A 12,645-nucleotide genomic window follows, 5' to 3' on the forward strand; every position below is an offset into this window, starting at 1 on the left:
GCTCCAGTTACATCAACACACGCATGCCTCAGCTCCCTTCAAACCGGCCAATTGTAGATCAATACATCCGCAGGGCAAAAATGTTGATATTCCCTCATTCGGATCAGTGAGAAAATTCATGGGAGTCTCTTTCTTCACTTGTACTCCAACCCTCCAAAATACATCACATAAAATATCTACGACATGATCGTAGCCGGTATTTAAAACACGAAAAAAATGTCTACAATGTGATGCATGGTCCTCGAAAGTATCTAGTCTATTTTTTTTTGTTTGAGCAGCTATGATTAATGCTATATAAATCATTTTTCTTCTTATATACTCCAAAAACCACTCTCTTTTATTGTATAGATGTAATAAGTGGGACATATATAACTCTTTAGGGAAACTTTTGAAATCTCTTATCTTACAAGTTTAGTGAAATTATTAATTTTCTTAAAAAAAATCCAATTTGTTATGATGAGATGTATGGTTCAAAAGAACTACTTTTTAGTTTTTTCAATGATGATCGAGGTGTTCTATATTTCAGTTATAACAGTCAGTATAAGTAATTTCATATGGTTTCTACCTATATTTTGTGTTATCGATGTGGTTTATTTATACCTACGAACTTTTAATCGAATTTTTATTGAAGAACATCGAATCATTCATGAACTATCATAATGACTAATGTTTGTCGTACTGGAATATATGACCGAATCACAAATTTTTATGAAAATGAAAACGAATTATACCCAATGGATTTATGTTCCGAATAATTCACATACCATATATATGTTGGAATATTCTTATGAAGGTGGAGGATGATAGGAAATTTTCATACACATATATAGTTAGTTAGAGATGTGGACATCCTATCTTCATCAGCCCTGCGAATCAAAACAATCCCAACGCCTTCATCCATGCAAATAATCTGGACGTACGTATTCATTCAATTCATGCAAATGTAATAAAGATTGTGTTCGAACCACGTATAGATGGGACAAAGGCACCTAGGGCTATTGCCGTGATATGATGTTCCATGATAAAAATGGAAATTTTCATCAGGCATTTCTTTCCAAAAGCCACGAATAAGTACATGGTTTGTCTAAGGCCTGTGTTTGTTTGAGGCAACTTTCTGACCATTAATTAGACCAAGCACCTGCTTCAGAACTCATAACCTTGTCAGTTATTGCATAAATAGAGAACGAGGCCAGTAATGACAATGCCTCACCAGGCACCATTATACCATATGCATAGATCATGAAATAGAAAAATTCTTTGATGTACTACTTGATCTAGCTCTCAAGCTTATTAGTAACCTTAGCGATGCCACTGTCACATAAATGCATGCTTCACTCTCATCGTACCACTATATAAGTATATAGTATCAATAGAAATAATTTTATAGTGACATTAATTGGACCTGCAACAGACCTCGAGAAACAAATAAATAAGTTATGTTTGTTATTCTTCCCAACCTAAATAAGTTATAGTATGTACACCCCCTTTTCCTCGAAACCAAGCTAGAAAAGCTCTATCTCGCAAGGTCTTCATTCTCTCGGCCTCACCTTCTCTACACTCTCACATGACTTCCTCCTAACACCATACATTCTCTCTACCATCACTTGTACATGGAATTAAATAAGCTATAAACTCATTCAATATTATTACACCAACTAACTTACTCCATTATAATCTCTCCACAACAATCATCAATAATATACAACAATCTATTCTTCGTGGACGTAGGCGCTGATCGATCATGGCTGAACCACATAAAATAGTAGTCTTAATTTGTTTTACTCTATTTCTAGCTTAGCAAAATCCACTTTACATAATGTTAATTTCATTATAGAGATTAACATTTATATCTGATGTAATGCATACTCATTTTATATTTACAATTTTAACGTACGTACAACCTTAAAGATATTGTTTTACTTCACAAATTTTTGAATGATATAATTACCTATCAAATCTTTGGAAAGTGACTCGTTCATGTGGTATTATTGTGTATTTAGTACACATTTTCATAACAAGAACAATAAAAAAACGTGTGTAATAGTGAATATCTTAAGAATTGAGATGAAGAACTGGAATCGATGGGTACCCGCCAGGAACCAATGGTAAGTTAAAAGTAATGTTCCACTATTTTAAGAATTAGAACCAAAACTAGAACTGATGGAATCGTAAAATTAATTGGTTCGATCTTGTTGGTTCTTACATCACCATGAACCGTACCTGACCATTGACACCCCTAATATTAACTTAACCACCATGTTTATAGCAGAAAAAACATTGTATAATGATGTAATTGGCGTTTAATAAGTATTATCTGTAGCTTAACTACTTGCTGATTACAAATATCAATACTGTTAAAAGTACTTCTCCTCATGTTTGAGATCATCTTTTAAAATGAGCCCTTTTTTTTTTATTGAAAAAAAATGAATATGTAGGCATCCAATTTTAGACCAACTCACAAAAGGGCATACAATTTTTCTTTTTGTAACAAAATGGACATCATCAATTTCGACTGTAACAATGTAGGCACTCCGACTGTCTGCCTTCCAAATTGAGAATCATGTTTTTTTTAAAGAAATAAACTAATTAAACAAACTAGCAAGATGCACGTGCTATGCACGCGATGTTAAAAAGAAATTGCCGAAAAGTGTAAACATAATTTTACTTCGCCATTTTTTATTAACCTACCCCAAGAAATATTAACTTGCAACTGTGTTTGTTTACAACCAAAATACTATATAATGGCACACAAACCCATCATTAAATGCGTGTCGAGGAGTTGAGTGTGTTAAAACACGAGATAGTTCAAAGAGATTTACGTGTTCAACACTTTTATTCTAGACATTTGAAAACACTATGGAGAACTCTTGACTTTTGTTGCTTCCATGGTAATAAGTGTAGTTATAGTGTTGGGCATTTTGTTCCTCAAAAGCGGTAGCGTGCATTTTTGTATTCAACAACTATCACGTTAACAAGCTGCTTTCGTCTTTGACGCTTATCCATATGGAATCGACTATCCCACTCATCGTGCAGTGGCGTTTCTCCAATGGACTCAACATCCACGATATTATCAGTAAAATATATCTCATTTTTCATGTGCTTTGCATTTTATATTTTGAGATTCTTTTGATTGAGATACGTTTATAGTTTTGTGTCTATACTCTATAGTGCTTAAACTTTAAAGTTTAAGGAAGCACTTGCTCCATATTTGAGCAAAGGCCAAGTACTTTAGTAACTTTTTTTTTTCCAATTCCCTTTTAGTATAATTTATTTGAAAGTGCTACTGTTGGTTCCTTTGTTTTGCAGTCCTTATAATTGACATAAGAGCGGTTTCATCTCTTCTATCCACACCTTAAAAATAAGGCATTGGGTAAACTATCGTAATTTCGGGGTGAAAATCGTCCGCGAACTTCGAATATCAACTGCTACCACGGTAGAGATATATCACGAAGAAAGTTCAAAAGTAACATAAAAATTATCACAAACTCTAACTTTCTAAGCTTGGTATAATTAAACTCATTTGGTGTAAGATCTCAACATCCTTTGATTTTCTCATGGAAACAAACAATAATTAAGTACAACAACTCCATGCTCATCAAATTTGATTATCAATATCTATATAGATTTTCCGACATATATAGCGGATAGGCTGACCAAAATATAGATCTTTGTCTTTTTATTTTACTTGCCCATAAACATAGTCAAACATAGAAAGAAGATGAGAAAAAAATGGTACCTTATGCAACCATCAATTAAATTTTGGAGAAAGGAGAATTGTTGTTGGCTTTGAGTTAAGTTGGGTTTCTTCACCAAAGCGAAATAGCATAATCCTTGAAAAGATGGAGGCGGGAGGACGGTGAAATCCTTGATGGTTTTCGGGCTTTTAGTCTAATCAAAATAGTGATAACCTAATGCCAATTATCATTCAAATTCCAACTCTGAGACCAGCGATTGTTTAACTAATCAATCATAAGTGTTGCGGAACCACTCATGAAGTCCATTGCCTTTCACTTGTCTACGGGGAGTACTGCGGTGACCAACTCTGAGGAAACAAAAAGAGAAACATAAGGAAAGCTTATTTGATCTATCACCACCCAAGAACCATAGGCCAAAGCCCGACTTTAATAGCTTATCACTATAACAACTTATCTACCCCCAAAAAATGATATTGATTATCTCCCGTGAACATTATCACATACATAAACTTAAGTCTGAATTTAACGAACATGTTGAAGTGGAATATGCTTAATTATATATAAGCAAGAAAATTGTTTAGTAGAGAAGGGAGGGACAAATGCATACTTGGGACGGCGTATATATTCTTTGAGAGCAATCAACCTTTAGGTTAAAACAAAAGCTCTACATAGGCAAAAGGAAAAATAATATAAAAAGAAAAGTATGGCCAAAAATAAAACATCTTTGTAATGAAGGCAAAGGTTAATTGGTTTTACATCAAAACCGGGGCTTAGATGTTTTTATGAGAGATTCTTTATTATCAGCTAGACTTACCAATCAATATTGAATAATGCCTTGTAAAGCAACTAATAAGTGAAAATTCTAAAGTACTATCCAATTGGTTTTCGACTTCAATCCTTATCACCATCAATTGTGGAGCAAGTTCGATCCTTTTGTGTCTAACAATTCTACTAAACAACTAATAAGTGAGTTGCAAACATAAGTGCATGTTCTCTGAGAAGCGAGAATGTATGAACTCTGGAAGTTCCCTCTTAGTTTGCTTTCGTGTGTCAAATTGGCGGGGATTAGTGGTAGTGCCGATTACACATAGTTGTAGGGCAATAAAGCTCCATGTCGAGTCAATCTGTAATTATAACCACGACCTAGTCAATTTGTAAGTCTAATCGGTTGGTAAGCACAACAAATGATAGGAAGAAAATAGGCGTAATAAGAATGAGCATTCAATAACTTTGGATGGTGCGCTAGTTGATTCGAGATTGGTATCAAATTCTTTGAAGCCTCGACCCATCAATCCACTTCTTACGTAGGTTTTGCAACATCTCCTCGAGCTTAATCTTCCTCTATTTGATTGACTTCTTAAGTTAAGTTCTTCATGTATTTGAGTGATAGTAATGAATCATAAACCTCATGAATCGATGATTTGCTAGAGGATGTCATTAGTAGAGAATTGGTTAAAAGGTGCATTCGAGGGGTAAGTGTTATAGCAATTAATAACATGTTACATATATATGTTTATGATCTATTAAACTTAAATGAAGGGTTAGTTAAATTGTCAGACATCGGATGTCGTCTCCCTTGGTTATTAACCGAGTAGCATGGTTTGACCAAGTGAAAAACATCAATCATAACACAAAAACTCTTTGATTCAAAGCTTCAAAACCCTAATCCCTATACAACACAATATACTAAGAAAAGAACTTTACAAAAAATGGAGAAACCAATCAATGAAGTCGATTAAGAATCAACATATCAAAAATATGACATAAGATCATATAACCTTTCCTAGAAGGAAAATATTAAAGATAAGAACTAAATACTTCATAGGTTTAAGCTAAAATTCTGCTTCTATAAATCCACTAATATTATATAAACAAATAAAAAAAAATACTGTAAGATGTTCTATTGTCCTAAAAAACATTCCAACTTATAGTAAAAAGTTGAAAATCATTACATCAATAATATACCCTTATTGCTTGACCCCTTTAAATTGTAGTAGAGCCAACTTTTGTAACCCTCACTACAGAATTTTTAGACAAAATGTTCAATAGATATATGAAACAACGATTCAAGCACAATTGTAAAATAAAAATTTTGCAAGGAAAAGAATGTCGAGAAAGCATTAACCTCCAATCTTCTGAAACAACTTCCACTATCTGCTTTGGTACAATCATAAAGAAAATATTATGACGTCTAAAACTTAGAACCAACAGTTCGACTATCAAATTAAGAGCAAAGCAAGACACATACCTCACGGTGGTAAGTGATTTGTGACAAAGCATTAGATCCTTCTAAGTATAAACTGAAAAACATATCCACAGTCACAAGGGGTAAAAAATTCTTCCTCGTAAACCTATTACAAGCTACTAATATTGTGCAATTCACAACAATAACAATTTTGAGTTAATAGAGTCACAATCTTGAACAAAATTATATGTAAATATTATCTTTCTTAAAAACTTACCTGATTCGCTTTTCCACTTAGCTCTTTAGAGCGCTCAACGCCTAACTTTCTCTCATCTTCAGAAGCCGTAGGCTCTCTTCCACTAACAATAGGTGTCTATATGTGGTAAAATCAGATACATGGTAAGAGGGTGAAGGCCATAGTAGCGGTTGATACTCTCACGAGAAGAAATGGTCTATTACATACTAACACTATTAAGGCGGTAGAAGATAAATGAAAGGGCCTCAAAAGTGTTGGAGGAGGGTACAACCTCTTATTTGTAGTAGTAGTATATAACCATAGCCGAAGAAGAAAAGACTGTCCATAAACACAATTGACAAAATAGATAACACTTACCTTGGCCCAAAGCAACAACACACCTAAGACACTCATACCGTACAATAACAATTTTAATATAAAAAATTGTTTCCATACACAAACCTATATGTCGTGCATAATTGAAAGTAAACCAGAAACAATTGGTGGAAAAATACCTGTAGAATGCTTTGAACTTTAAGTATCCAAAGCACTCTAAAATTCTTGGAAGCCACTAAAAAGAATGGAAATTGTTGCCAATCACATACTTAAACAACTAAGTAAACACCATAGTTTCCATATCCATTTAGACCGTGGGTTCATTTTTTATCACAATTTCATGACCCGGTTGGCAAAATAATTAATCTTTTCTCCCTGTCTTGGCCTAGTCGTGATTTCACACCAAAAATATTTAACCTCTTTCCAAATATGAACAACTCGACAACCCCGGTTTCAAAACTAATATTATAAAGCCCTATTAAGGGATAAGCTATGGAAGAAAGTAGGAATTTTACCTCGATACATGACGGCCTAACTTTGATTAAGCAAGCAACACTTGAACTAAACTGACTTTAAAGCTTACTTCCATTTCAATGGAGTTATAGGCAAGGCACCGGCTCTTCTTCCATCCCTTGTACATCAATTACTAAAAATCAAATACTTGGATGTGTTAGTGTTCTAAAGGACATCTTGAAAGGGATATAAGTGTTGGGACATCTCCACCTCTCAATTTGAAGGCGGCTTATTTATACAAATAATGAGAAAAGAAGCAAAGGGCATCAACAATGGTAAAAACAAAATCATCAAAATCATGTGTAAAAAAAGCTATAGTAATAAAAAAAGTTATGAAAGGGAAGCTATCATAACAAAAAAACTCTTTCTGATCTCATTTTAATTTCACCAACAACTATTCATCATACCAAATAATCTAATGTGTGATCTCGAGAATATGCAGTGATAGCGATACTCTTAAAAATACAACTCTTAGCGTGCAAAAATTGTAAGTGGCTAATCAAGAAACCGGATGGAAGATTCAAGAATTAAAATCCCATATTCAGGACCTCATGTTGAAGGGAGAAAAGCGTGCACTTTGTTGGAGTTAAAGACAGGTGAGAATCAACTTTTGAAGAAGCGAACAATTATGCATAGTCCTTTTGCTTCACACACAAATTAAAACTTCAAGTGAACTATGGATTCTAGAAGAATTAAAAAGTATTAAAGCTGTACTCATGCAGTCTTCTAGAGGATGTAATCAGAAAACAGAATCATGCATATGGAGTGGTGAACACATATGATTGGAAGAAACTTAGTCAACTTTGTACATATCGGAACTTCTGAGGGCTTTCCCACGGTTATTTGTCTAAAAACTCAATAACTCATAATCACGGGGTAAGTAGAAAGGGAAAGTAAGTAAGTTGTCAGCAGTATAAATCTTACACAGCATACCTGCTGAAGGTCATGACCATCATCACATAGAGAGCCTCTCACGGGAGGTTTTCTTTTGAGTTTGTCAACAATGGTAGACTTAGTTGATTGGCTTCATCAGCTGGTTGGGCATGCTGACGATGTGGCTTCTTTCGCAAAGAACCAGTACAGAGATTGTCCAAACCAACTTGAGTACCTACAGAAGAATGCAATTGCACATTGTCATTGTTTCAGTTTCTTATCCTTACAGTGTTAGATTGCACCACAGCTTGCTGAATATGTGGTTCGTGCTCAAAGAGCAAGTGGAGAGATCCTTCAAACTAACAGGATTACCTCCAGAAGATTCCAACTGCATATCATCATTGTTTTCTTTTCTTTTCCTTGGACTTTTTCTGTTTCCCTCCATGACAATGCTGTGAGGTCCCTCCTGTTGCAGGTTTTGAAGCCTCTCAACTTCTTTCGATAGCTTCTTTGCTGCGAAGTACCGCATAGAGTTAACAGATAAAGAGCAGAAAATATTTCTTTTTCTTATGTATATAAGTACAATAGACACATATTCAAACAGAGTAGAAGAATACAATCCAATCCAATTCAACCGCTATCACACATACAACTCTTTACCATCTATCACCACATGGATTCCATATAGCTATTCAAGGGAAGCAAAAGAACCTGATCCAGTAAGCTAAGCGTTTGAACTGTCACATTTTGTGGGAATCAAACAAATAACTTTTTGATAAGTACAGACTAAGTTTCTTAGATCTCCAACTCGAACAGAAGCCCTTTAGTGAAGAGACTATACACGATTCATCAAAATCATGTACCAGTAAAAAAAAAGCTAGAGTAATAAAAAAAGTTATGAAAGGGAAGCTATCATAACAAAAAAAACAACATAGTCTCATTTTAATTTCACCAACAACTATTCATCAAACCAAATAATCTAATGTGTGATACTGAGAATGTACAGCGTGATAACGTACTCTTAAAAATACAACTCTTAACGTGCAAAAATTGTAAAGAAGCGACTTCTTGTAGAGAAACTTAAAATGAAGAACACTGGAAAAGAAAGAGGAAAAATCCAATCGAGCAGATAAGTAGAACGAAAAAAAAGACAGATGGTCAAAGACTGCAACTATATATTACTACTTTTGCACTCACAAGCTCCAATAATCTGCCTCTCACCTAACTATAATCCGTCATGTGATGATCAAAAAACATAAAAGTTGAAGAGAATTTGTCTCTGTCCAGTGCCAGGAGGTTATTAAGGCAGTAAGTTCACAAGGCAATGGAAATGAGACTACCCTTGCAAGTTACGACAGAGGAACTCAAGCCCCAGCAACATCATAAATGGGGGTTTCTGAGATGATTGCGTCCAGATCAGCAAAGTTCTAGTCAATGCTTTGCTCCTATTAACCATGTTGAGAGGGATTCCCCATCACATCACTTATGGATTATATGGAGAGAGAGAGAGGAGGTAGCAGTGGCTGTTACAGTGAGAGTAGACGATGATGGAAGTTGTTGGGACTGAGATAAGCGGCAACGTAAGTGATTGTTTACTCTCCAGTGTTGGTTCTTTATTTTGTGCGCGCAGTCCACATTAAAAAACAGAATCAAAGTGGGTAGTCTATAAGACTATAACGTTCGCCAATCACTCGATGAACACATATGACAACACCCTAACCAGTCTATATATCACTGGCCATAATATGTTATATTGGTAGCTGCAATCTCCACTTTTTAAATCATGCACGTAATCGCACAAAAGAATATAACAGATGCAAAATGTAACATGTGATGATTAAATAATAAGTGAGTAGAATTGCAGAAACATTCTAACCAACAAATACATATGAGGCATGTAAACTACTGCAAGTGAAAGTCTAGATTGGTACATTGAAAATGTTCGATCTAATCTTTTACAGTACAGATTTTGTCTCGAAAATGTATATGCAATAAATATTTTATCTTCACAAATCCATTAATGTAGGACTTAAAAATAAAGAAACACTTGCCTTAAGGAGAGAACCCAAAGTATTCAGATCGAGATCAATGAAATCATCATCCCATTCCTTAAGCTCTTCAGCACCATTAGAAGAAGAAGAAGAAGAAGCACATTTACTTTTACGACTGGAAACATGCTTCTCGCAATAGTCAATAATCAAATCAAGGGTGTCACTGTGTACATTAAATAAAAGAAACTCTCTATCATCCTCATCAATAGACTTATCTTCGATCCAGTCCTTGATAACCTGAGATTCAAGAGCAACTTCTTCTTCCACTTCATATTCATATCCGTCAGAGCTAACCAAAGTAACCATTTTGTCCATTTTGAGTGAAGGGTTGAAAGAATCCATCAACTTCTTGACCGACGACTCAGATTCATCAGCAGCAGTGGGTAGTTTCTCTACGTCCTCAACATCAGTGTCCATCAAGGTTATTCGTGCAATTGGAGGCAAGAGTTGAAGCTTCCAATCTTTACTATCGTAGTTATGTAGCTAAGTTTCTGAATTGTTTGTTGAGGTTAAGAGACCGGAGGTTAAGTGATTAGAGGTTATTTTTTAATTTAAGAGACAGAGAAGGGAAGGCTGTTGATCCCAAGTATTTCAAGAGGCAAGAGATAATACAATTTTTTTTTACCTACTGTTTGCAAAAAAAGATGGGATACGTAGAGATTGAGAGGGAGAGGAAAAGGGAAAGGATTAGTGTATTTATGGTAATTTAAGTCTTAATTAATGACTAATAAATATAGGCGTACAATTCATATAGTCATATAGTGCGTGCATTTGGTTTTCAACCTGAATTTACACAAAACTCCTTTGTGATGGTGTTATAACTTAAGGGTATAAATGGAAATAAAAGTTGAAATGACAGAATAGTCCTTTTTAAAGGCATTGAATATTTTATTTTAATATCTAATCAAGGGTATTTAGTGGTAGATAAAAGGTTGGTCTAATTTAAAAGGTGAGGTTAATTATGGTGTACTTTACTAATAGAGATATGTGGCGAGTCAGTTGTTGCAATGTGTAAATACCAACATGAGTTGAGACCAGCACGTACCTTCCTACTTACACCATTTTCACTCTTAATAAACAAAAGAAACAAAAGAAATCCCTGAATTGGTTTCTCTGCTACAAAATCCGAAAAACCCCAACTCACCAATTTTGGCCAGGTAAAAGGGTGAAGAAGTGGTTAATTATGGTTGTAATGTTTGCATATATGTCAGTCATTATTCTGTATTGTATGTGTTGCTTGAAGTTGGAAGACAATGGTTGGCATTTTGGATGTCTATTTTGCCAAAAACCAATATGATTTTGTGATATTCATTTTGGATGTCTAAACCCTAGGAGGTCACCCATCCTTGGACTCCTCTTACCGGAGCATGCTTAACTATTGAGTTCCTATGGAATCCACAACCAAACGTTCTGGAAAAGGCCTCGACGTTAGGATTTGGATGATTAATTAGTTATAGTCAGAATCTTTGGACAGTCGCTTAAGCGAAGTGAGAGACCACCATGACGCAACCATTATCCAAACCCGGGCTATGCACCTTTCTATCATACCCTTTCCCAGGCCATGCCTAGGGGTATCACAATCCCACCACCTTAAGAATGAGCTGTTCTCGGCTCTAATACTATTTTATAATGACCCGCCACACCACACCACGTCGATTATATATATATATGACCTGCCTCACCCTACCACGATGATCTTGACCCCACTTAGCCTAGGGGTTTTCACAATATATATAATACTAAACATGAGTGTGAAGGCTAATGTGAATCTGATACCAAACCATTGCAACTATGGCTTCGTCTCCTACAAAGCCCATATTCACGCTTTATATATATATATATATATATATATATATATATATATATATATATATATATATGGAGTTGGCTACCTTGACAGCTTATCTTGACATCCAAAACTTAAAAGTGAATTTGTACATTAAACTAAGGGCTGATTTTTGGTAGAGAAGATATTCCTATCTTGGATAGAATCTCCACCAAAACTCGTCTCAATTGGATATGTCTAGCTTTATTAAAAAGAGTGCTAAAATTGTGAACCGTTAGATAAATATTGAACTTAAACACAACTTTTGACAAGGTTAGACATGTTCAAATGTCTTGATAATTTGTGGAGATGATTTCTATTGTATGGAGAACATATTCCCAGAAAATCAACTCTTAGTTCATTGTGTAAGTTGTGGATGTCAAGATAAGTTATCAAGGTAGTCATATATATATATATATATATGTTATAGTCAGAATCTTTGGACAGTCGCTTAAGCAAAGTGAGAGACCACCATGACACAACCATTACCCAAACCCGGGCTATGCACCTTTCTATCATACCCTTTCCCAGGCCATGCCTAGGGGTATCACAATCCCACCACCTTAAGAATGAGCTGTTCTCGACTCTAATACTATTTTATAATGACCCGCCACACCACCATACCGATTATATATATATATATATATATATATATATATATATATATATATATATATATATATATATATATGACCCGCCTCACCCTACTACACGACGATCTTGACCCCACTTAGCCACGCTGCGGACCTCCGGTGAACATGAGTGTGAAGGCTAATGTGAATCTGATACCAAACCATTGCAACTATGGCTTCGTCTCCTACAAAGCCCATATTCATGCTTTATATATATATGGAGTTGGCTACCTTGACAGTTTATCTTGACATCCAAAACTTAAAAGTGAATTTGTACATTAAACTAAGGGCTGATTTTTG

At 35.0% G+C, this 12,645-nt stretch overlaps 1 protein-coding gene across 1 annotated transcript; it reads right to left on the reverse strand.

Moving 5' to 3' along the window:
* Positions 1-7,927: 7,927 nt before the first annotated feature.
* On the reverse strand, positions 7,928-10,539 carry LOC147507054 (uncharacterized). The gene is made up of 3 exons (XM_086599019.1): positions 9,889-10,539; positions 8,210-8,350; positions 7,928-8,072 (listed from the first exon to the last, which is right to left on the reverse strand). The coding sequence occupies exons 1-3, from the start codon at positions 10,303-10,305 to the stop codon at positions 7,977-7,979; spliced, it is 654 nt and encodes a 217-aa protein (XP_086455145.1). The 5' UTR covers positions 10,306-10,539; the 3' UTR covers positions 7,928-7,976.
* Positions 10,540-12,645: the final 2,106 nt, after the last annotated feature.

Source organism: Coptis chinensis, chromosome 3 (assembly GCF_015680905.1).
Source record: "Coptis chinensis isolate HL-2020 chromosome 3, ASM1568090v1, whole genome shotgun sequence".
NCBI lineage: Eukaryota > Viridiplantae > Streptophyta > Magnoliopsida > Ranunculales > Ranunculaceae > Coptis > Coptis chinensis.